The sequence below is a fragment of the Ahaetulla prasina genome, chromosome 9 (genome assembly GCF_028640845.1).
Source record: "Ahaetulla prasina isolate Xishuangbanna chromosome 9, ASM2864084v1, whole genome shotgun sequence".
In the NCBI taxonomy this organism is placed as follows: Eukaryota; Metazoa; Chordata; class Lepidosauria; order Squamata; family Colubridae; genus Ahaetulla; species Ahaetulla prasina.
The window spans coordinates 8,412,551-8,437,754 of NC_080547.1; the positions used below are offsets into that span (position 1 = coordinate 8,412,551).

Genomic DNA, 25,204 nt, shown 5'->3' on the forward strand with positions numbered 1-25,204 from the left:
TTGGGCCAGTCCCACGCTCTCAGTCCACCCCACCCCACAGAGTTGATGTTTGGGGGAAATAGGAGGAGGAAGTTGTGTTGGATATGTTCGCTGCCTTGAGTTATTTATAAAAACAATAATGGCAGAATACAAATACATACATATCAGTTTTTCATAACTTTGTGGCTGCCTACTGGACCTACAAGACCTGGGCAGCATAGTTAAGAAACCCGTAAAATAATAGAATTAATAATATGCCAGAATTTTAAAAATTCACAGTATTGTTAAAACAGTAGAAGTGATGTTACATACTACAAAAAAGATAGCCACTTCCTTAAATCACTATTTCACTGAGACTCTCTAAGCCTGTTGACACCGCCAAGTTTTAAGGGACTTTTGAAGGACATCAAGATACCCCCATAGAGAAAGCTAAAGAAAAGGAATTTACCTCTGAAGGGAGCTTCAACTGAAAATTACCGTAGTGTTTTGGGGTCAGCCCTCTGCACCTGCTTAGAAAGGGAAATCCCAAGCCATTTTTCTTAGGAAGAACCTATTGATTTGGGCTGGAGTAAACACCCTCCTGCCAATCAGTGCCAAGTTTACTTCTGGGTCTGTAGATGTAGCCTCAGTGAAAGTAGAGACCATCCAAAAAGAGCTTTCACCCTCTGTCCCTCCTGGGGGTCTTCAAAGACCATATTGCAACAATCCAAAGAGGTGGTGATGAAGTATGAGTTGCTGTTTCCCTCCCTCATCTTGGGTCACATCAACTCTTGTACCCGGCAGGAGAAGAAGCAGAAGGTCGAGCTGCTTGCAAGGCTGCAAGATGAGCTGGAACACATGGAACTGCTCCACAAGGCCCAGCAAGAGGCCTTGCGAAAGACGCACATGGAAGATATGAAGGAACTGCGCCAGAAGTGCCAGGAGCAGGTAGGAAAAATGGTGAGGGGGAAAGCCTTTGGAAGTCAGGACCTCATGGGGTTCAGCTGCCCATGAAAAGGACATTTCCAGTAGACCCTGGCAGTGCTTCCTCAAGAGCTGGACAGTGCCTCTCTAGCTGTAACTCCCACCTCCTTGGACCTCCTCTTGAATTTCCAATGTCTACAAGGGTAGGGTTCCCTTGCTTCTCTGGCACCTTCTTTCCTCATTCCTCGTGACCTGGCTGTCTTTGTTTTCTGGGTCTTGGCAGAGAGGTCCCATCTCTTATGGCTTGCTTCCTACAGGAGAAAAAGGCCCAGGATGCAGAACTGGAGCTGGAGCTCCGAGCAAAAGATGCCCAGACAAAAGCAGCTCAGCTCTGTGCCCAGGTGAGCGCACTTATGCACAACTGTGTAGCTCATCACATCAATGGGGAAGGCTGCAACTTGGCCCCCGGACTGTTAGTTAACGCATGACACAGATCTCCACATGTATCTTTTGGGAGGAGTAGATAAGTTCTTTCCGGAAAATGTCCATCATCTTTTCCACTATTTTTTGTTGGCTTATCGGTTTCTCCTCTAGAGGAAGAACATTGGCACAGCTCTGACATAGAATTTCTTGCATAGAGCCTGAGCTGAAACTTAAGCAACTCTTGATCTTTATAAGATCAGTCTTTGGTGTCCTGAATTGTCCAAGGGGCACGTCTGGCCTATCAGTGCTCTGGAACATACATTTTGGGCTGGCAGCGAGTCCAGTTTCTTAGCCCCTGTAAATCTTTCTCCTAAGGAAGGAATTTTGTGGTCTTCCCAGCTTCCTTAGATTATTTCTCATTTATGTGTAGGAGGAGGCCTGGAAGAAGAAAAGGCAGCAGGTCCTAGAAGAAGAGAAGCAGCTTGAAGAAGAAAGACATGTATGCACTGGCAGCTCTCACAATGAGCTAGGAATCTCTTTTTCCTTAGTATGACATAAGGGAAGTCTTTGCAGTAGATGTAAATGGCAGAAGGGAGGGAGGGAGGAGATGGGGAGGCAGGATCAGCACAGTTCCAGGTACAAGTTTCCGTCTTTTGGGTCTCAGCCGGTCCCCTTTAGCTGAGGGCTGCCTTAAGGCTGAGAATTAGGAGATGGTGTTGTTCACCAAGACTCCAACTAGCATTGGATTGTCTTCTCTGGTGGTAGCTTTCTAAAGTGGTGGGGAGGAAGTTTTGCCCAGAGAAGTCAATGGATTTTTGGCCTGGAGCAGTTAAGATGCAACTCACACAATCTGGGGCTGATTCTCTAAACATGAGTGGGAAGGCAGCTGTAGAATAGAAAGCTGGCAGGATGAGTTGCTCCTTTGCACTGCTGCAGTCGACTATTTGGTCATCTGTATCTATGGCCACAGATGCACTAACCTTACCCAAAAAACTTTACATATCAGTTGCATCTGCTAGACTCTCCCTCTCCCCCCCCCTCGTTTTTTTTTCTTTCAGGAAGCTGCTTTGGCAGCTCATTCCCGCCTTGAGGAGTCTCAAAAAGCACAGGAGAATCTAGAAGAGACCTTACAGCAGCTGCACAGTACTCTGGCGGAACTCCAGGATCAGAAAATAAAGTTGGAGTCTCAGGTGGAATTGCTACAGATACAGAGCCAACAGCTTGAGAGGCATACCAGGTGAGATTTGTTTTTCACTAGACAAGCAGGATTGGACCAGGCATTATGTGGTAATAAGCCATGTGACACAAATGTATAGAGCTATGCCGGCGACTGGTGGAGAATGTTCTCAGGATCTAGGAAGAATGGGAAGCTACATGGCTCACTGACCTGGAGGTATCCACTGTTTTTTCAGGCCCATCTTACACAATGTAAGCCGCCCTGAGTTTTCGGAGAAGGGTGGGATATAAATGTAAATTAAAAAAAATAAATCTGCCACCATGCTTGAATTCAGCAATATTTCCTAACTTTCACTTTCCAAATGTTGAACAAGAATTGGCCACTTCCTGAAGGAGTGGGCCAGAAGTACAGACATAGATCCCGGGTGGCATCTGACTTCTTCCTTGTCACTTTCAGTGAGTTGGAAGAGACCATCAGGACAAAGCAAGAGCTGCTAAAGAAACTGGATAAAGAATGGAGTGAAGCAATTTCTCCAAGGGAAAAGGAAGAAGCACTCCGAATGGAAGACTTACAAGGGGACGGTCCAGAGGTCAGTGGAAAAAGGGTCAGAGATGATTGGGGGGGAAAATGGACTTTCAGTGGTGCAGATCAGCCCTGACTTTACAGTGAGAATATAGCTCAAGAAAAGCAATATGTATCGTAGCATGTCATTCAAATAGTTTTTTGGCAACATTTCTTATTAAATGCCTTCAACGTGCATGGATTTTTACAATTCTGCCTATAAAAGGACACAGCCAATATTGAATGGATGGTGAGGAATGGGAAAGACAACCTTTTTGTGAGGGATGCCACATTAACCAGTCACTGCACCTGAGATGAAACTCCCACAGTCACTTCCTCCACCATCTTGAAATTAGGGGGAGGGGATGTTCAAATATGCCTTGAACTGCAGGGCATTACTTAAGAAAATGGACTTCAGGGGCTGGAGAAGAGAGTCTGGGGAGCCGAAATTTGGGAAAGTCCTGGTGTGCAGGGGCTGGACTACCTCAGAAAGCACACTTTATTAAAAATGTGTGGAGTTTCCCCTGGCTCTTTGGTTACGGAATGTGAAAAGCCACCCTCTGCTGCTGAGAAGGAAGGCCTTTGCTGCTACCATCTGGAAGGGACAAATCAGTGTCTTATTCCATTCGGATCAGATATTCCAGATGTAGGTGTAAGCAGGAGAAAGATCTTCAGGCTCAGAAGAGATGGGAAAGAATATTGCCTACCTAATATTCCACTGCTTTGATTTAAGCTCCCTCCATTAAGGAACCACGCCCTATATTTGTTCTTGATGCTTCCGCTTCATTTGCCTGTTACTTACCTTTAAAAATGGTTTAATCCTAAAGCCTTCCTCCAGAGAAATGACATCTGAAATACCAAAAAGCAATGAAGAAAACAGCCTTCTGAACCAGTAAGTGGAAAAAAAACTTATTGGCACCCAGACATAACTACACGTGTGGTGTGACTCTCTAGGTTTTGGCAGCTGGTAGGGACAGGACAGAGGGGAGCGGCTACTTGGCCTCTTTACAAGTTTAGATTTTTTTTTCTTCCTGTTCTTACAGAGTACGGCACTACATTTCTTCTGAGGGAGCTTCCCTGAAGACAGCGAAGGAATTCTTGTTGTGCCAGACTCGTTCCATGAGAAAAAGGCGAACAGCCTTGAGAGCAGCAAAGCAGCATTGGTATGGTGGTCTACAGGGAACACCCACTGTGCAAGACTCAGGCCATTCTCAGGTGTTAGAGGGAGTGCGCAGGAACCTGGAAGAGGTGAGTGGTGAGCTAGACAAAGCAAGGCAGTGCTGGAAACCATCAGCCTGGGCTGAACTTTACAACAACTCGTCCAGGTGGTACTAACTTGGTTTGATGCCTTGAGAAAGAGAGGGAAGGGGGAGATAGCGGTAGAAAGCTTCCTTTGGGGTTGAGAATACCAATCTGGCTTGCTTTGGATTGTGCCTTACTGCAGTTTGACAGCTGGACAAGTGGCCGTGCAGCGAGGAAGGATTGCCCCTTCTGCCTTTGCAATGAGTCACCCTGCGAGCCACTTCCAGGGGAAGGATTGAGCAGCCGGCCCCCTCCTCTCCTGCAGTACTTGCATCCCTGCAAGCCGGCAGCTCACAGATGAGGAGACACTGTTATTAAGAGGACTTTAAAGTCGAATAACAATGGCAGCAACATTTAAATCGGTCTTAACAAAAGTTCCTCATTTATTGGCCTGTGTTACCGCAGTATGACTTTATTTCCCCCTAGGAAGGGAGGCAGCTAGATGAAATGAAATCTGCCATGCGGAAAGGGCAGGAACTGCTGAAGAAGAAAGAAGAGAGGCTCAGCCAGCTGGAATCCTCTCTTCTGGAAGAGGTAGCTCTGTCAGAGCCAGCAAGGAAGCATCCTAAGTCTTCCTTCCTCAGTGCCATTGCAGCTGTCTATCCCTCTGGGGAGGAAGGAGCCTCTGAATTGTCAGAACAACTTTTGTCCCTCTTATTTACCTACATTCAGTGGTGGGATTCAAATAATTTAACAACCGGTTCTCTGCCCTAATGATTTCTTCCAACAACCAATTCACCAAACTGCTCAGAAAGTTAACAACCGGTTCTCCTGAAGTGGTGCGAACTGGCTGAATCCCACCACTGCCTACATCCCAGGGTGTGGGGAGGCCCCATTTTAGTTGTTGTTGTCATGTAATCAGCCAGGGCATCGACCTGTCATTTTACCTATTCAAAACTGATTACGATCTAACCATGAGATGTGCTTTTGGAAGATGGTGCTGAACAAGGTGGCTTGGGTGCTTCAGTCACTGGCTCTGCCAGTAACCCACAACCCAATTGGGCATGGTGCTAATTGTGAACATTTGGCTCAACTGCTGTCTTGGCCAAGCAAAGAAACTAAGCAAGCTGGCCTGGCCCTCTTGGTGACAAGTGGCTGCTTATTTTTTTATTCTGAGTTATTGAGACACAGCAGCAAGGAAAACCCCTTCTTCTTTACTAGTTTTCTGATGAAGATACAATCAAGGGAGTGGCCTGCAAGAAAATGGTGACTTTTGACCTCAATGACTCTGAAGACACAAGTAGCCTTATGAGTGCTGATCAGTCTCTTCACAAAAGTAAGTGTTTGGATGAAAGCTAAAACCAGCGTCCTACAACCTACAATCTGAGTTTACACTCATTTTTGGGAACCTGGTGGATATCCTTTCATTCCCATTGAAGCACCGCTAGTCTGTGGCTGCTGAGAATTCTGGCCACGCATTTGGAAAGCTGGAGAATGGTACCCAGAGTTCCACTTTTCCTACTTGCCAAAAAGATGTGGCATGTGTCAGGATTAGTGTTCCCTCACACAAGTGTTGCTATAGAATGAATTTCTAAACTTTCACACCTCCCTTTACTGTAATCTTAATATATATTCCTCCCTTAAAAATCTAAAATGAACACAAATGAACAATGAAAACAAGACAGTGAAACTTTGGGAAAGGTGGATCTATCATAACAATGCAACTAAAAAGCTCTTCATCCCTCCCTGGATCTCTCTCTGTACCTCCCTAACCTTAACTGGGAAACTCTGCCATAGAAGCCCAGTCATTTATCTGTCAACTCCTTCACAGATTTACAGGAGAAGTTCCCCCCAACAGCCCTGTTTTTCCTTGATGAATTTGATGAAGTTTTTTCCCCTCTAGTTTTCTGCTGTGGATGAATAGCTGGATTAAATTGGTCTGACTTCGATCTTCTAGAAAGCTACTGCCCCCTCTCTGCCCCACCCCCACCCCCACATACAGGAGGCTTTTAATTCTGAATTGTGGCTGGATTTTAGTTTTCTGGGTTCAGAGCTTTACTACCTTTGTATTTTTTGTCCAGTAAATAAGCAATAGTTCTTTCCCTCCATCCCCTCCCTTTCACAGCAGCTGACTTGAAACTGGATGTCCAGTTTTCTCCCTTTGACAAGATCCAGTATTTGACTGAGTCACTACAACGCATCACCAGTGACCTGAACTGTGTCCTTCATCTCCTGAGTAACTTCAGCAGCCAGCAGACTCTCTTCGCTTCCACCCAAGGCCAGTCACTGGCTCCACTGGCCAGGGACGGAATTCCTCTGACTGCTTATACCTCCCTGGCACGTGCCTATTCGGCCACATCATTTGCACCTTCTGCTGGACTTCAGTCAGTCTGGTGCAATTCTGGTCCCGGTTCTGCCACTGTGAGCAGACAATCTGTGGACAATATGTTGATGGAGAAATGGCGCAAGTATTTCCCAGGTAAGAATGGATTCTTGAGCCCAATCTGGCATTTAATCACTGAGTTTACCAACTAGTTTTGGGGGAAGAGTTTTGATGCCAGTTGATAGAGCTTGTTTTTACTCCTTTCTTTCCCGCATTCCCTCACCAAAGATGGGCCTGATTGGTAGATTCCAGAAGTAGGATTTGGATTATTAAGACTCGGCATGACGCCATAATTTACAGATGTGTTAGGAGCTGTTTGTCATGTTTGAGACTTCCTTTCAAAGTGGGTGCCTGAGGTTTTCTCCTTTGGGTGTTTTTGTTTTCTATCCCAAGAACATTCTGAGCATTTTGTAAAAATCGTGTTCCTAGTAGTGGCTTTTATTTGGAGCCTAGTACACGGGGAATTTTCTTTACAGTTGTTTCATCACCTTTGCTTTTAATCACCAATGGGGTATGAGCAGAAATAAAATCATCTTTAAGAACTGGCTGACAAGATCTACAAGTGAGAGGAATTTAAGACTCAATTATCTTTGGTCCATGGTGTAGAATCCTTTCTTCAAAAGGTGTGCAAAGCAGCAAGCTCACAGTCGTTGATGCTCTTATTTAGTACCAATTTTATGAGTTGGTTGCTTGGTTGGTTGGTTGAACTTTCCCCCTCTAAGAAATAGCTGAGAATTTGTTTAAATGTAAAGTGTGTTCTATTTATTCCCTAGTCAGCAATCCATTTCCTTTCCTTAGATCAATGACTGATCTAAGTTTAAGGATAAGAACCTAGTTGAGCTATATGATGTAATAGTAGCAAAGAAAATCTTTTAGTTATTGAAAAGATCTTTCCTAAAAGGACTCTTTGAAGAACGTTCAGTGTCTGAACCAAAATTAATTTGATTTTTGTCCGTCTTTTGTCCAAAAAAAAAAACAACAACCATGGAGTTTGGGGGATGGAAGCCTGTAAACAAATTCATCCAGCTCTTGGAGACTAGATTTGGAATAAGTAGTAGATTAGAAATGTTTAGAAAAATCCAAAGCTATTGGAATGGATTGAGGTCTGAATGAAAACTATGACTTGCCTATTAGAACCTCTGTATGGTTCTAATAATGGAACGCTCTTTGTTATTTTGTAAATATAGCCTTTTCTGTTCAGGGAAGTTCCCATTGCCCTGTGGTGGGCTTGGTGCTCAAGATGACAAGCTGGACGCCTTAATAACTGGGTAAGGAAACCTCTCACCTCCAAGCTGATCTGCCAGATGAGATCATGGTATCTTGCCTTACAGCATTGACTATGTCAGCGAGCACAAAACACAGAATCTGTCTCCAGGGGAGTGTTTTTAGAGTAGCCATTTTGCAATTTTGCTGCAGAGAAGATATTCTCTAGAGCAGGGGTGTCGACTGGGCTGGATGCATCACGCGCAGGCTACGCCTACCCCGGCTCCTCAAAGGCAAAAACACATCGTGATACATCAATCACGTGATGTGATTGAGTTTGACACCTGTGCTCTAGAGAGAATTAAGGCCGTTCTGACATCAACAGTGCTCTCAGAAGAGCAAAAAAGCCTTCCCACAGGTCTCCTTGGTCTTCACCTGACCTGATTAAGGTTGTTACCTGAACACAACCAATCTGTCTGCTGCTTGACCTCTTTTCCTGGCCTGATTCTCCCCACCTCCTGCTTCCCAACAGCGAACAAGTCTGCCTGTTCCAGCACCCTCATTTTCAGGGCTCCAAGGCTGAGAAGCCAAACATCCAGCGCATGATTGATGCCAATAAGAAATGGCTGGAGAGTTTCAAGCATGATTGCAAAAGGTATCCTTTTGTCCTGTCTAAGCCCCGGAGCTGCTAACTGATATCTCCCATTGCAGCCAATTCCCCAAAAGGTGTCAAAATTGAGAGACACTGAAAATAATAAGCTGTGTCTATAGTGGCCAAGTGCTATAAAATGAATCATAGGGGCAGGAGAGGAGTGTAGAACCCAGCTGTGGGCTTGGCCTGGCAGGTAGACTGTTTCTTTGCCCTCGTTTTCAGTCAGATTTGCTCATCGAGTTTCTCATTAATCTGTAGAAAACAAAGCTGTGCATCCTTCCCTTCTCTCAAAGTCCTGTAGTTATGTGAAAAAATAAGCACACCCCATTGAAAGTTTTATCTTTTTCAACATAGTCCAACCTGTAGATATTTGATCTTCAATATTGATAAAAAGAGGATCTAATATACATGCATCAGTTACATTTTGTCATCCATTGTGTAATTTAAATAAACATAATTGCAAATTTCCCATGTGCAAAAGTTAAGTACACCTTTTTTTTAGATATGTGGACTTTATCAATACATTATCTTGATTACAGCAATATGCAAAGGTAAAGGTGATATAGTTGAACAAAGAAACAATGAAAATTTGACTTTGCAGTCAGTTATTCATCTCCTTCAGTGGAAATGGCAAGTGCATCCTTGGCTCCACTAGTGGGTATTCCTCTGCTTGGCAGAAAGAACCTCAAGTAGACGATCTACCAGTCTCTGGCTTTGGCTAGGAGGAATTTTTCTCCACGTCTTCATGCAGAATTTGCTCACGTGTGATGGTTTAGGGGTTTCATGCTATGCACAGCTTGCTTCAAATTACCTACAGCATTTCTATTGGATCTGGGCTTTGACTTGGCCATTCCAGAACCCTCAATTTCTAGTTTTGTTTTGTGGGTTTTTTTTGGCCACACTGATTTCCTAATAAGGCAGGTAGCATGGGTGGAAGGACTCTATCCTACATTCCTTTGTAGATCATAGTTCTCTCCGAGTTTCTCCTGAGTTGTTAGGAGAGATTTGCTTCTGAGTGATTTAGTGGACTCTTTTTTTGCTTCAGGTAAATTCTGATTTTTGGGGGAGAATCAGATTAATCCTGATTCTCTGAATCTTCCTAATTAAACGTATCTCTCCAACTCGATCTGTGACCAGCTGTATGGCAATAGAAAGCCCAGGTGGTTTTTTTTTTTGTTTTTTTTAAAAAAAACCCTTTCAAGGGGAATTCTCTTCCAGGTCTGGCTGTGGCCAGTGTGCTTCCACCCATTCATGCCTTTCTAGTTTTTGTCGCCATGTTCTTATGCTTTTCCTTCACTCAAGTTGCCAGCTCTTTCTTGCCGGGTCCTTCGCATTCCTCCAGCAATGGCTCCGGTTTGGTGCAGCTTGGGCTGGATGAGAACAATAAGATCAAGGTCTACCACTTCTAGATGGACAAAATCCTGCTTGTCTGCAAAAAGCTTACCTACCTGTCTAACAACAATATATATTATTATCTCTGTACCCAACAGCCTCCACGTGTCTTCTTGCGTTGCAGTCAGAGATTGATTCTTAGCTAGATGTCTCTTGGGAAATTAATTCAAGTCTTTTTGTAGATTCTCCATCCCAGGGAACGACATAAATGTGAAAGAGAAAGAAGCGTATGCCGAATGGAGAAAGGTGCCTGGTAGGTTACCTGTCCATACTTGGGGAGCCAGAGAAACAAAGGGTCCCTCTGAAACACCTGGGCCTTCTCTTATCTCTTGCTCAGCTTCCTCTTTCCACTGTCATCTTCCACACCACAGAATCCTCAGTCCAGCTATGGCTACCGAGGGGGCCGGCAGCGCGTTTCTGCTCCTGCAGAAACTGGGAATATGAACTACAAAATCAATCTTTGCAGAGGCTGAAGCAGGTCATGAGCAAGTCCAATTCCCCAGGTGCTTCTGGGTTCTGGGAGTTCATTTCTACTCCTGGTTTCTATCCTTTCCCTAAGGGCTCACGTGCCTGACCTGCTGGTGTCTTGTCAGGAGCACTGGTGGTGTATTCATGGCACTCATTGGGCCTATTCTTCAGAGCTCTCGCCAACACCAGAAGGTAAGCAGAAATTTGGGGGAAATGGCCCAATGTTCTCTTCTTTGCAAATGGTTGGTATATCTTTAAGCTGCCAAAAGAAAGCTAAATTTCTCAACCACCTCCCCTCCCCCACTTCTATTTTCAACTGGACCGCTGATCTCCAGGGTTGCTTTTTAAACAATGATCACCATGTGTCTAAACAGGCAGCAGAAACCACCCTCCCCAATGATGCTGGTGCTACAAGTGGCCACGGGCCTCTCCTTTGTGGGGCAGGCAGAGCAGCTTTTCTCCTGTCCTGGGTTGTATGGGACTGGAAGGACTTGTTTCATTGCCCTTCCAATAAATGAAATCCATATTATAGCCAAAAATTGGTGGTGTGCATCCTTCAGCTATTAACTGTTTTTAAATTCTGATCAAATGTACTCTTTCCTACATCTCTCATGACTTTGTTGCTTTTTCCCTGCTGCAGTCAAGAAGATTTTTTTGAAGGAAGATTTTAAAATGGCTTACATTTGCATTGCTTCGACATTTATTTTGTGAGCTGTTCTATTCCTTAATCAAGGCAGAGGCAATCATGGAGATTGCTAGGAGAAAAGTGCATGTCTCTCTCTGGATACCCAGCAGATCAGCTACAGCCAGATTTTTCTGCTGGGCTTTTGTAATCAGAGTGTAAATGGTGGTGGGCTTTCCAGGGATTATATGCTGAGCAGAAGTCCCGTGCCTTCTGCTCCATGCCTAATCCTTACCCCCCAACACACCTTTCCCTCTCCCCTGGTGGGCTTTCTATTGGTGGGCCCCATTGGAATGTGACCTCCCTCAGGCCTCCTGAATGAAGATTGGAGGTTCTGAAACAGGGGAGGTTCCTACGCAGGCCATTCAGGGAGAGCTAGCCCCATCGCACCATCAGGCGTAACGTTCCATCCCATGCTGGGAGCATATTAATGAATCCGTCCCTTTAATGAATCCGTCCCTTTGATCAGATGCACAGTAAGGAGGGTGTTTGCTTGCATTCTCTTGTTAAGGAATGGTGGAGTTAGCTGCAGGCATTACAGGGCAAGGGACTCAAGGCCTACCTCCCTTCTCAGGAAGTAGATCACTCTGAGATGTTTGCACCAAGCTATGCAGTATTGCATGTCACATCTCAGCAGTACAAGCCAGCTGGGGGGCTATGGACTTAAGCCCCTATGACAGTCTTCAGGTCTTTGTACTGACGTGCCACCAGCTTCTTGCCATCCCAGCCCTCGGCCTAGAAGGTTGCCACCACGTCTTGCATGGTGGCAGGGAGTTGTGAAGTGTTGGCAGCTTCCAGTGTGGCCATCTAATTGGCTAAGATGGCAGGTGGTGCCGGGTCTCTTGTCCTGAGGCTGCTGCTTGTCATGTCAAAAAGGAGCTCTGATAGAGAAGCACATAGACAAGCCACTTCGAGGCTCTTCTTCAGTACTGCTGATCGCTTTAGGCCAGCATTGCTGCCCGTGAGTTAGAAGCAGCGTTTCTTTGCCTCTGGAAACTGGCCCTGAAACTCCCAGGGTTATATTTGGAAAAGGACACCTTTGCAAACCTTGATGAGTTGCTAGTTCGTCTTTTGCTGGTAATTACCACCCTCGTGTTACCACTTCCTTGCTGAATTCCCTCCTTGGCCACAGCATGTTCCTGGAAATGTCATCTGGAACTATCCATGAGGGCTAGTAAAGGGGATTGAGGAAGAAGAACTGTCTCAATTCCTAGAGCTGTAAGATCTGCTGAACCCAGAATTGTCAGCCAGGGGCCATGACATCCATATATGGGAAGATAAAAGTCACGGGAGTGCCTTATGGTTGGGGAGCATTAGTACCAAAGCATCTTCTTTGGGGCAGCCATCTTGCCATAAACAATGAAACGCGGCATCTGCGTTATACATGTATCATGTCTATCAGCCCATATTACCAATTGACAAGTTTAATTACAAACTTTAATCACTGCCCCCACCCCACCCCCGGCCAATCAGTGTGAGCTTTCTAATAACTCTGCTTGCCGGATTTGTTTAGAAAAAAGATTGTGAGATCCTCCCCCTCCTCCTCCTCCCAGGATTTCCTACAACCAGCTCCTTCTTTCAGCCAATGCTGTTACAGGAATCGCATTCCCTCCTCCCCCCAAACCTGCTCACTCTGCTTACCTGGTCCTCTGTCCTAGCATGGCAGAAAAGTCTTTGGAGGCATTCCAAGACATGTCCTGAACAAAACATGTTTTGCTGTTGCTATTCTTGGTTCCTTCCCATAATTGGCTCCGATATGAACAAGAAAAGAAGCAGTAGTAAGGGTGCATTGGTCATGGCTGCCCATCTGACACTGGCTCCTGTGCTGCTGAGAGGAAGGCATCTTGGTGTGCTCGGATGATCCTTCCCTACTGAGGCGGGGCGGGGGGCTTTCTTCTTGAGCTGTTAGAAGATTTGCCAAGCAGCGATCCAATGGAGCTGGCTGCTACATTTAGCTTTATTCCTGGAACCTGCAATTCACTTGCTCGGACAAAGGCTACCCGGAAGGGAAAAGCAATACTCCAGCGATGAACTTGCTACCCTCTGTTAGGCAAGGTGGAGTATTGCCCGGGCTGAAACTCTCCTTGCCAACCAGGGGAGCTGATGCAAGATCTCTCCTCGCCTGAACCTGCCATTTGAGGGCCTCGATCAACTGGAAGCATCCTGGTCTGCTGTCTCTCCCTGTCTGACAATTCATATTTTATTTCCTGTGATGAGGAAAGGGAAATGGCACTTTAAAAGGTCATCTTAGACATTACAGCTTTTAAATAGCTGTGATACCTAAGAGGTAGGTGTGTGTGTGTGTGTGTGTATGAAATAAGAGTCTGCTTTATATCTGACATTTCCTAGAACAGCTTCATTCATGTTAAAACAGGATGTGAATTGAGGGCCTCTGTACTAGGACTCCAGCCACTGCCACCTGCATCCCAGCTTCCTGTTGGTTCTTGGAGATCAGCCTACACCAAACAAAGAACTCTGGTGTTATAGAAACATAACTTTTATTGCACACTGCGCTGGCTTTTTTTTTAATAGAAAAAAGTATTAACACAGGCAGATGCAACTGGAAGCAAATCCCATGGTTTACCAAACATTAAAACAACATGCAGTGTCCCAAAGGGTTTTTTAAAAAAAAAAAAAAAAAACCAGGCTGCGTGATGAGGGCGATGAGAGGATGGGAAAGAGCCTGTGCCCATCAGAATTCAGCACCCTCTTCCGCAACACAGAAAGAAGAGCAGGGCTTCTTCCATAAAAGAAATTCCTGCAAATGCTTGGAGCCCTCGTGACTTCCCCCTCAATTCTGGAGAAGAGAAAAATAGTTTCATTTATACAAAAACAAAAAATCCATTCTGTACAAGAGCTCCACTTAATTCCAGTATAAACGACTTGGAGAAAGAGCCACATCTTGGCTGTCCTTTCTACCCACTGCTACACCAGCGTATAGGATTTGGAGTAGGCACCAGTTCCCTGCTTCTGTGGCCTCCCTACGCCAGATGTGCTCATTTCTAATAGTGAGTCTTTGGACCCCCCAATCTTGCTATGCGTAGGCAAGCGTGGCTCAGCAACAGGACCCGGGCTAGGTTCGGGGGCCGGGACGGGAGCAGCAGTGGAAGCAGCAGGAGGGGCACCACTAGCCGAGCCTGGCATGGCAAGAGTTCTCTGAGGTAAGGTGGTGGCTGCAGTTGCGTGTGGCGCAGCCGAGGCTTTGCTGCTGGCATCTAAAGTCAAGTGTCTGGCTTGTGTGTGGTAAGCCCGAGCCAGATTTCGTATGGAGGCTTCCCGGGGTGGCACTACAGGACAAGGGTCTTGAAGGTCTGGCTTGCGGAAGAACGTTTCAGATTTCATATACAAAGGCAGGTTGCAGTAGTCACCTGTAGAAGGCAGAAAGAGGGTGAACAGAGATGCTGAAAGCAGGGCCAGGAGTAGCCCCAAGGTTATTCAAGGACAAATGGGGTGCAACAGGACCAGAGGAAAAAATTCATCCAATCCACTGAAAACAAGCAACTCCTTCAGGAAAAAGGCAAAGCAGGTGAAAGAAGCCTAAAGATCCAGCCCTCCCTCTCGGTATCCCCTCCAGATGTCAGCTTTCTGGGCCAAGCCTTATCATCCCCATTTATAAAGCTCTCAGACTGGTTCTGGCTACCGAACTTGAAAGTTGTGTAGCTCTTCCCTGCCCAGAGCACATCCCATTCCACTCTCCAAGCTCATTCGATATTTCACTGGGAAGGTTGTCCTGAACTGCCTCATGAAGAGCTGCAATCGGGAGCCCTTGAGGGGGCACAGTGGCTAAAGTGCAGCATTGCAGGCAGACTCTGCCCACAGCCTGGAGTTTGATCCTGACTGGCTCAAGGTTGACTCAGCCTTCCCTCCTTTGGAGTTCAGCAAAATGAGGACCCAGATTGCTGGGGCAGGATGCTGACATTGTAAACCACCCAGAGGGTGCTTGGGGCAATATATAAGCACTATGGGGAGGTACACAAGCATAATTGCTATTGTTATTTGGGGCTGAGCTCTTCGTCTGGGGCACCAAAAGGCAGCAGCTGCATCATAGCTCACTTTTATTTGCTCGGTGAGGGATAGGCACAGCTACACCCTTGCCACGGTCACTGTCCTGTGGTTTGGGAGGAGAGGCTGTGAAACGGCAGATGCCTGGCTCGGAGGGAGTGCTCATGGAAGTCATGCTATCAGCATTCTCATTGGTGCCAGTGGTCATCTGGTCAGAGGAGCTGTCAGAAATGAAGCACTCTGTGATTTCAAACTTGGCATGCTGCAGCTGCTCCTCTAACTTGGCATGCTCATAAGCCCGAGCCAATTCTTCATAAGTGGATGAGGCACTCTCTGTGGACACCATGCTGTTTCGGCCTTTGTCTGTGGGAACAAGAGGGAGACAATGCAAACCCTGCCAGGACAACCAGCAAGACAGTTAATGGCACTCTAACTCTCCTTTACTAAGCTGAAACAGCTGGGGATGCAAAAAGCCAGTTCTTGCACTTCCTGACTCCAAAGTCAAAGAGGAGATGTGGTGGAAGTGTTATCTTAGAGTCTTTGAAGATCTGGGCAAGAACAAACAGACTCAAGCTCAATCCTGACAAGACATGAGTGGATGTGACACTGGAAGGCAATGGTATCCCATCTTTTCTTCTGGACAGGGTTGTGCTCCCTAAGCCCAAAATGCTTCAGAAATAAGGGGGGGGGCCCTTGGATTTGCAACAACTGCTCAAGGACTAGAAGGCCGCTGTAGCTAGGAGAGTTTTTATGCAACTCCATTTTGCATGCTGGTTACAGCACTTCCTGGGTTAAAAATATTTGTTCACAACTACTTATTTCTTTATCACCTCTTGACTTAATTCCTGCAATGAACTCCCCCAGAAGCTTCTATCTGTTCACTGATCTCCAACAGAAAGGGTGCCCTTTCAACCCCACAATAAGGCTCCATGAAGGATGGATGACTTTTTCTTTGCTGCCCCTCTCCTAATCCTGCACCTGAATTCAGATCAACAACAAGCTGCTGGTGTTCAGAAGAGCTATTTAGATCTGGATATTTTAATGTATAATAGACACTGAATAACATTCCTTCTTGTAATGATGCATGAAAGGGGATGGTAGCTATTGGTAGAATTAGCCTGGTTTATGTTATAATTGTTGTTTTTAATTGAATGTGCTATTTTGTAGAACCATTTAAGAATCTAGTTTCTTGGTATGCATATAAATTAGAATAAGCAAATAAAATATCTGCAAAATATGAGAAAAGAAGAGCTCTTGAAAGTTGTGGTGTGGCAGGACACAACAAACTGCGGCTGGGTTTGAAAGGCCGGGCTTTGTGGCTGTGACTCAACTCACCTGTGTCCTGGGACAAACTAGCACTGAAACTGTCACTTTCAGTCACTGTGATGCCATGCTGGGAGCCAACCGCTCTCCAGTCAGAGGCCAGAGTCCGTGCTGGCGTGGAGGCCTGGCACTTGGTGAGAGTCCACTGGCTAGAGTATCTGTTCCGGGCACTGTGTGTAGATTTCACACTTTTCCTTGAAACAGGATCTGCAAAAGAAAATGGCTGCTGTTTCTGACTTTGGAATGAGAAATGAGAACTGCATAGGTTGGAGCTTACAAGGCTAGGCTGGAATCTGCCTCATGCTGTAGTTTCTCACTAATACCTTCATTTTTATGTTGGTGATGCCTTATATCTAAAATGATTTTTTGTACTTGTAGATCATTCTCTCCCCCACTCCTTTGCATATAATCACGGTGGGATGTATACAACATTCCAGGGACTGAGTATGTCACATGCAGCATATGAGATGGAGCATATCAAGACATGGACCAGGCCTGGGCCTAGAAGGCCCATTCTCTGACCAGAAGCAGCAAGCAGGACACAAAATCATTGTTGTACGAGAGCAGGAACCCTGACCAGACGAGGGATGGGTAAGTTCTGAGCAGCTGGAGGAGATGAACCAGTCAGGGAGGAGAGGGGCAGCTATGGGGCTGACTGGTGTGCCACCTGTGGGTTTGAGCAAAGCACACAGAAGATAAAGCAGGCACTGGCATGCAGGCTGTATAGGATCATCAGAGGCAGAGAAGGGCCAGACAGACCAGTGTTTATTCAATCCCTCTAAATTTTGGGGAAGCAAGACCTGAAATCATTAAAAGCAGGCTATAGTCTGGTCACATGCCAAATCAAGTGCATTTATTTTGCAGATAGGCATAAATGGTTAAGTTCTCACAACCGCCCTGTTCCAGCACCACCAATATAGATGAACTTAGCCACATGATTCAAAGCCTCTTTTATCAGCTGGTTGCTGTGAGAAACCCAACCTTACCTAGAGACGGAGAATTTGGCTACAAGTAGAGCCAAGAGTCCCCCAGGGATCTCTTCCCTCCCTCCAGGCCTTCAGAGGAATGCTCTGCTTGAGTCTTTTTTCTGCGGGGCTGGAGTGGAGGATTGTCTGGCGTGCTTACTTGTGCCAGGGCGGATGTCAGACATATCAATCAAAGGCCCCGTGTTCTGGATCAGTGCTGGGTGGTGTAGCGATACCCCTGTGCAGAAGGTCTGCGGATTGACAGTCTGGTTGAATTCTGGGTCAGAGACTGGGACTGTTGCTTTGTCATCTCCTATGGGAAATAAATGTGGATAATGACCTCCCATCCTGGGACTTCTATGAAGCGATAGCCCCTTCCCCCCCTCGACCCCTCCTGCAGGAGAAAACCACAGAATTGGAGGGTGTCCCTTTATGCACTTAGAGCCTCCCTGGGGATGGAGAGGAAGGCCAGGCCCAAAATGCTGGCCAGGAGTCCCAAAACACCATTCAATCCAGTTGATGCTGGGAAGGGGAGAACTCGGGGTGCACCTAGGACAGAGGCGCGGCCCCATTCCCAGACCCAGGGAGAGTAATTGGACGAGGGCAAAATGCAAAGGAAGCAATTCTGAGGACAAGGGCAGGCCCCTGAACCGGAAGGTGAAGCGAAGCTGCTCACCGATCTGCTTGATCCCCTCCTTGTCCTCAATGAGCAGCTGAACCCGGGGGATGTCGATGTGCAGCCGAGGGCCTTGCGGAGGACCCTTCACGGGGGTGTCAAAGCTACGATTATTCTTACTGTGAAGGAGAAGGAGGAGGAGAGCATTTGGGACTTCAGGTCGTCTGTATCCAACCCTGCATCAAAATGCTAAACCAACAAGATCTGAATGTGTTACCCACCTGATGAGCATTTCAGCCAAACTCTTGGCATCTGCAAGGGAAAGAGCAGAGAGGCCTGAATGGAGGCAGCAGAAGCAGCTGCTCCTGTGCAGCTCAAATCAGGCTGAGAGGTCACCGTGGGTGCTCTAGCCTACAGGGGGGGTCCTCTCTATGGGGAGCGAAGGCTAAAGGAAAGAGACTCCAGATATAGTCTCCTCGGGGCCCAAAGTTCACCGAGAAATGAAGAGGAGTGCAGCCTGTGCAGGTAGTCTCAACTTGCCAGCATTCCTTCAGTGATGTCAGCATTGGAAAAGTGACTTATGACCAGTAACTTGCACTTACGACCGTCTCAGCATCCCTATTGTCACCCGGCTGCAGTTTGGGGGCTTGGCAACTGACAGTTGCAGCCTCCCGTCCTGCCATTGGTGTCCGTCCCAGCTAGCTTCCGACAAGCAAAGTCAGTGGGGAAGCTGGCAGGAAGGTTGCAAATCATGACCATGCAATGCTCTCTTAACGAATGCAGCAAAAGAGGCTGTAAACCCAGGTGTTGTCCTGGAAAGCCTCACTTCATGGCTGCAACGCTTAACTGTGAATTTTCCAGTCCAGTCCCAACTATGGTTGTAGATCAAGGACTGTCCATACTGCCAGCTCTAACAAGAGTCCTATCCTGCAGCATCTGCCTTTCTGCCCCCAACCCACCTCCAAAGGCAGCTACAGGGACCAAATCCGCTAGAGGGGAAAGCCAGGGTGATGCCTGCTTGGGCTCATCTGACCCTGGGATTTCTCTCCTGGTTGTTGTAAAGGAATTCCCAAGAATCAAACGTTCACCTCGCAAACGCTTCAGGCGCTTTTCCTTCCGCTTCTTTCGAACAACAAAGAGCAATGCAACGCCAAGTGTGGCCAAGATGACAGGGCAAGCGATGGTGAAAAGCTTCTTGACATCATCTCCTTCCCCTTGCGCAGATTTAATAGGTGGAATGGTGCCTGTGCAGAAGACGTGTAAAGTACAAACTGTGCACCCCCTGAAAAAGCCTGACCCACAGGCAATGGGGGCTTCTAACCTCCCCAGCCAATCCATACTCACTGCCATCGTAGTCCAGGGTGGCGAACTGCAGGGTCTCATTGCCACAGCCAGCACTGTTGCATGCTTTCATGCGCAGTTCATACCAAGTGGCTTCGTGCAGGTCAGTCAGAAAGACTTCACTGGAATAATTAGCCCGCAGACTCTGCCAAACCCAGGTGCTTTTGGGTCGGAACTCCAGGACAATTGCTACAATGGGGCAGCCCCCATTGTTCCAGCCTTGCAGACTCAGTCTGGCATGGGTGGAGTTGATGTGGGTAAACAGATGTTGGTCCTTATTGAAAGATGGTTCTACAAGAAGAAAGAGGAAGGTGAGTTTTGATCGGATAGAATAGAGCAGTTTGGCAGGTTCTGGAAAGTGGCCTCAAGGGTTTCTTTCATGACCTGTGTTCCCTTAAGGTGTACTGCCTAACCTGCTAATCAAGGGCCTCTGGTGGCTCAACAGGCTAATGCAGCCTGTTATTAACAGCAACTGCCTGCAATATTGCAGGTTCAAGTCCCACCAGGCCCAAGGTTGACTCAGCCTTCCATCCTTTATAAGGTAGGTAAAATGAGGACCCAGATTGTTGGGGGGCAATAAGTTGACTTTGTATATAGTATACAAATGGATGAAGACTATTGCCTGACATAGTGTAAGCCGCCCTGAGTCTTCGGAGAAGGGCGGGATATAAATGCAAATTAAAAAAAAATCAAATGTAGAGCACACATTTTCTTCTTCATCACCACCATCATCAATTTAGGCACTATAAAACCCAGAGGTTTAGGTTTAGGTTTATTTGATTTTTATACCGCCCTTCTCCCAAAGGACTCAGGGCGGTTTACAGCCAGGATAAAAACAAGATACAAAAATTAAGTACAAATTTAAAAACAAATATTCGAATTGGCTAAAAACTCTAAAATCCAATAAGAAACCCCATTTAAAAAAACCATTAGGCCAGTCCAGCTCGCGTCGAAAGGTCTGGAGATCAGGGAGTTGGCGGATCCCTGGTGGCAGCTCGTTCCAGAGGGTTGGAGCCCCCACAGAGAAGGCCCTCCCCCTGGGGGTCGCCAGCCGACATTGCCTGGCCGATGGCACCCTGAGGAGACCCTCCCTATGGGAGCGCACTGGTCGATGGGAGGCTATCGGTGGCAGTAGGCGGTCCCGTAAATAACCCGGTCCCATGCCATGGAGCGCTTTAAAGGTGGTAACCAACACCTTGAATTGCACCCGGAAGACCACCAGTAACCAGTGCAGCCTACGCAGGAAAGGTGTTATATGGGAGCCACGTGTCGCTCCCTCTATCACCCGCGCGGCTGCATTCTGAACCAGTTGGAGCCTCCGGGTGCTCTTCAAGGAGAGCCCCATGTAGAAAGCGTTGCAGTAGTCCAGGCGGGAAGTGACGAGGGCACGAGTGACTGTGCACAGGGAATCCCGGTCTAAGTAGGGACGCAACTGGCGCATCAGGCGAACCTCATAAAAAGCTCCTCTGGTGACGGCCGTCGTATGCTTTTCGAACAACAGCCGTGCATCCAGAAGAACGCCCAGATTGTGGACCCTCTCTGTGGGGGCCAATGACTCGCCCCCCACAGTCAGCGATGGAGTCAGCTGATTATACCGGGATGCCGGCATCCACAGCCACTCAGTCTTGGACGGGTTGAGTCAGAGTCTGTTTTTCCCCATCCAGACCCGCACAGCCTCCAGACACTGGGCCATCACTTCAACGGCTTCGTTGGGGTGGTTAGGGGTGGAAATGTACAGCTAAGTATCATCAGCGTACAGATGACACTGCACCCCAAAACCACGGATGATCTCACCCAGCGGCTTCATATAGATGTTGAACAGGAGGGGCGAGAGAACCAACCCCTGTGGCACCCCACACAAGAGGCGCCTCGCGGTCGATCTCTGCCCCCCTGCCAACACCATCTGCGACCGGTCAGAGAGGAAGGAGGAGAACCACCGAAAAACGGTGCCCCCCACTCCTAACCCCTCCAACCGTCACGGCAAGATACCATGGTCGATGGTATCAAAAGTCGCTGAGAAATCTAATAGGACCAGGGCAGAGGAACAACCCCTGTCCCGGGCCCTCCAGAGATCATCCACCAGCGCGACCAACGCCGTCTCTGTGCTGTACCCAGGCTGGAAACCGGACTGGAACGGGTCCAAGGTCCACCCAAGGTGCTCTCCACGAGCTGTCTGCCAGCCTGTGCAGGGCTCCCTTTGCCCAGGCTCCTCGGACAGCTGCCCTTTCCCAGCTATGCAAGAGCAGCTGACCTGCTGCAGAGATACACCCAATGGAATACCAGAGGCCCTTCCTCACAAAGAATCACCTCCCTCCCCACTCTAAAAAAGGGTTAATTAATTTCTGTCCTCCCGCCAAAAAAGATTGAATTAATATTTGTTGAGTTGCAGTCTGCACAACATCCATGTTGGTTGCTAGCTATATAAAAATTTTAAATCATTAGCAATTAAAGTTCAGAAACATTCAAAATATCTCCAGAAAAGAAGGAAAAATGGGGGGGGGGAGAAAGAGAGGGCCCCAGCTAAATGCTTTTTCTAACTTTCTTTCATTTCAATCCTCCGGCTAAGGAAAATAATCTTAAGCGCTTACGTTGCAATTGTCAGTTATCAGTGACTTCTGAGTTTATATTATAATTGTACCAGTGGTGGGATTCAGCCAGTTCGCACCACTTTGGGAGAACCGGTTGTTAACTTTTTGAGTAGTTTGATGAACTGGTTGTTGGAAGAAATCATTAGGGCAGAGAACTGGTTGTTAAATTATTTGAATCCCACCACTGAATTGTACACATGTATTTATTTATTTATTTATTTTATTCGATTTTTATACCACCCTTCTCCCGAAGGACTCAGGGAGCCATTAAAAATACACAAAATACACATTAGAAACAAGATTAAAACAAGACATATTATAGGGTGGCCGAAAATTTAAAACAATTAACAAACCTTAAAATATAAATAACCCCAATTAAAATTTAATAAAACTTTTAAGCCAGTCCCGCTTGAATAAATAGGTGCGTGATGTACACGGAGAAGTGCATAAGGGGCGTGCATAGGTGCACCTGCATGCCTACCGTCCCTGTCCTAATATTCCTTTTTACTTACTCTTTTCATGTATCCAAATTATGTTTGTACTTTTACCCGTTATCTTATATATGATTGACAAAAATAAATAAATAAAAATAAATAAATAAATAGAATCAGTTTGCTATATAGTTGAGGCACCAGGCTAGAAACCAGGAGGCTGTGAGTTCAAACCCTCCCCCGCTGTTATCTGTCTGTCCCCCTGGCGCTGCCCCTCCATCCCAAAGCAGCTCCATTTCTCAGACCTGAGAGGAATGAAGGGGCAAAGCACATGTGAAAAAGGCTGCCAAGAGGACTGCAGAGTAATGTGTAATGTGAAGACACAACTTTTAAGCATGTGAGACGTGTGGCATACTATTATACTTTCTAGTTTCTATACTTTAACCAAGAAATACTCAAACATTTTAACATACTGCTATTACTGCTAGGGCTGCGGTGTGGCTCAGGCTGTTAGAAGCCTGTTATTAAAACACAGCTGCCTGCAATTACTGCAGGTTCTAGTCCCACCAGGTCCAAGGTTGACTCAGCCTTCCATCCTTTATAAGGTAGGTAAAATGAGGACCCAGATTGTTGGGGGGGCAATAAGTTGACTTTGTAAATATACAAATAGAATGAGACTATTGCCTTACACACTGTAAGCCGCCCTGAGTCTCCGGAGAAGGGCGGGATATAAATGTAAAAAAAAAAAAAATTAAAAAAAAATTACATGTATTTGCAACAACCTCCTAAACTCTATTGTGGTGCACAAATTTGAACTTGGTTTGGGAAAAGCAACACAAATTTCTTTCTACACACCACCTCATGGCAAAAATTAAAGGGAAAAGTGTTCATGACTCTTTCATAAGGCGTATTCATTAGGAGATCTTCTTAATACAAGAAGATTTACAAGAAGGCTTTGACTCTAAATGGTCCAACTAAGAACAGCACCAAGTTTGCAATTGACTCGATGGGTGTAATATTTCAATTAGGCTTCAAGCATGCAGCTAAGAAGGAGTTAAGGGGTTTTTTAAATATGTGTTTTCAGAAAATTTTAATTAAACCGTCTAAAGGGTTTTTAAGGGGTGGGTTGGGTGGGTGGGGACACCCACAGGGGGTTAGGCTGGTCCCTTCCAAGGTTCCCGATTTGGAGGTCCTTGATACAGCGGTAAATGATGAGGCTAAAACTCAACCATCTATGGGCATTTCCATCGGCATGGTACAAGGGAGGGGCAGATATGGCGGAACCGGGGGCTCATATGTTCGGGGAGTGCGCTCTCGCTGTTTGCGAGCAATTGCGCGCTCCGGGCCCCCAGGCTTTACTCGTTCCCTGAGTGGCTACATTCCCAGGAACCTGGACCTTCGGTTGATGCTATGCAATGCCAGATCCGTTATGAATAAAGCCCCCCTCATAGCCGATCTTATTCAAGAGGGGGGTGCGGACCTGATGGGCATTTCGGAGACCTGGTTGGGCACAGAAGGGGAGGTTCCCCTTACTGAGATGTGCCCACCAGGCTTCTGTGCATTCCATCAACCGAGGGCCCAGGGTAGGGGTGGGGGAGTAGCGGTTGTGATAAACGAGGGTCTAGAACCGAGGGAGGTCACTGTCCCGCAGATAGCCGGTTATGAAACCCTCCTTGTGAAGTGGGGCCATGGGGTGCAGGTGGGCATGCTGGTTACGTACCTGGCTACGTGGCAGCAGCCCTGCCTGAGCTGTTGGAGATGATAGCCGGGACGGCGGTTGAGACCCCCAGACTCATGGTTATGGGGGATTTCAACCTGCCGTCAGTGGGCAAATCATCTACGACAGCTCGGGAGTTCATGGCTTCCATGGCGGCCTTGGACCTGACCCAGGTAGTTAATGGTCCCACCCACACTGGGGGTAACACTCTGGACCTGATTTTTGTCTCGGGACAGTGGCTTAATGATCTGGAGTTAGGGGAGTTAATTTTTAAACCCCTGTCATGGTCAGATCATTTACTCCTTCAGCTAGACTTTCGAACCGCTGCACCGCACCACAGGGAGACAGAGCCAATTCGATGGTTCCATCCCAGGCACCTGATGGACCCAGAGAGGTTTCTGACGGAGCTTGGGCCGTTTCCCGGGGAATTAGCCCACGGCTCGGCCGAAGAACTGGTGGCCGCCTGGGAGGAGGCGGCGGCCAGGGCTTTGGACCATGTCGTGCCTTGCGGCCTCTGACCCAGCGCCGAACTCGACCAGCTCCTTGGTATAACGAGGAGCTGAGAGAGATGAAGTGCCGGAAAAGACGCCTAGAGAGTGTTTGGAGGTCCAGCCACACCGAATCCGACCGAACACTAGCGAGGTCATATATTCAGACCTACCTAGTGGCGATAAGAACGGCGAAACATAACTATTTCTCCGCTCTTATCGCATCGGCAGATAATTGCCCAGCCACCCTGTTTAGGGTGACCCGCTCCCTGCTTACGCAGGAGGCTCGGGAGGACCCCTTGCAGGGGCGTGCTGAGGATTTTGTACAGTATCTGTCCGATAAAATTGCTCGGATCCGGGACGGACTGGACGCTGATTGGATAGATTCGGGCGGGACAGCGGGGACGGGTCTTGTGGATATTACCTGGGCTGAGTTTGATCCTGTGACTCCCGATAACATGGACAGGCTGTTGGGTAGGCTGAATCCCACCACATGTTTATTGGACCCGTGTCCCTCCTGGTTGGTACTGGCCACACGGGAAGTTACACGAGGCTGGCTCCTGGGAGTTACCAACGCTTCCTTGTTGGGGGGTACCTTCCCCACCGCCTTGAAAGAGGCGGTGGTGAGACCCCTCCTCAAGAAGCCTTCCCTGGACCCAGCTGTATTG

The 25,204-nt window shown here is 47.2% G+C and overlaps 2 protein-coding genes across 12 annotated transcripts in view; one reads left to right on the forward strand and one right to left on the reverse strand.

The window, feature by feature from the left end:
* CEP164 (centrosomal protein 164) overlaps positions 1 to 12,687 on the forward strand; it is a 29,350-nt gene extending 16,663 nt beyond the window's left edge. For 2 of the 11 annotated variants that reach the window (XM_058194219.1, XM_058194216.1), the window contains exons 13-26: positions 763 to 906; positions 1,200 to 1,283; positions 1,736 to 1,804; positions 2,364 to 2,542; positions 2,939 to 3,071; positions 3,871 to 3,935; positions 4,087 to 4,291; positions 4,772 to 4,879; positions 5,507 to 5,621; positions 6,411 to 6,764; positions 7,870 to 7,936; positions 8,404 to 8,526; positions 10,098 to 10,168; positions 10,287 to 12,687. In XM_058194219.1, coding sequence (XP_058050202.1) covers positions 763 to 906; positions 1,200 to 1,283; positions 1,736 to 1,804; positions 2,364 to 2,542; positions 2,939 to 3,071; positions 3,871 to 3,935; positions 4,087 to 4,291; positions 4,772 to 4,879; positions 5,507 to 5,621; positions 6,411 to 6,764; positions 7,870 to 7,936; positions 8,404 to 8,526; positions 10,098 to 10,168; positions 10,287 to 10,489 — 1,920 coding nt within the window. In that variant the 3' untranslated portion in view covers positions 10,490 to 12,687. The other 9 variants (XM_058194215.1, XM_058194218.1, XR_009156461.1 and 6 more) reach the window with 9 other exon arrangements.
* Positions 10,230 to 25,204, reverse strand: part of DSCAML1 (DS cell adhesion molecule like 1) — a 121,685-nt gene continuing 106,710 nt past the window's right edge. Inside the window, exons 26-34 of the mRNA XM_058194225.1 lie at positions 19,316 to 19,603; positions 19,060 to 19,215; positions 18,253 to 18,283; positions 18,032 to 18,150; positions 17,516 to 17,668; positions 16,403 to 16,597; positions 15,119 to 15,430; positions 12,707 to 14,433; positions 10,230 to 10,347 (exon numbers count right to left, since the gene is read on the reverse strand). Of these exons, the coding sequence (XP_058050208.1) occupies positions 13,991 to 14,433; positions 15,119 to 15,430; positions 16,403 to 16,597; positions 17,516 to 17,668; positions 18,032 to 18,150; positions 18,253 to 18,283; positions 19,060 to 19,215; positions 19,316 to 19,603 (1,697 nt within the window). The 3' untranslated portion in view covers positions 10,230 to 10,347; positions 12,707 to 13,990. The remainder of the gene's footprint in view (positions 10,348 to 12,706; positions 14,434 to 15,118; positions 15,431 to 16,402; positions 16,598 to 17,515; positions 17,669 to 18,031; positions 18,151 to 18,252; positions 18,284 to 19,059; positions 19,216 to 19,315; positions 19,604 to 25,204) is intronic.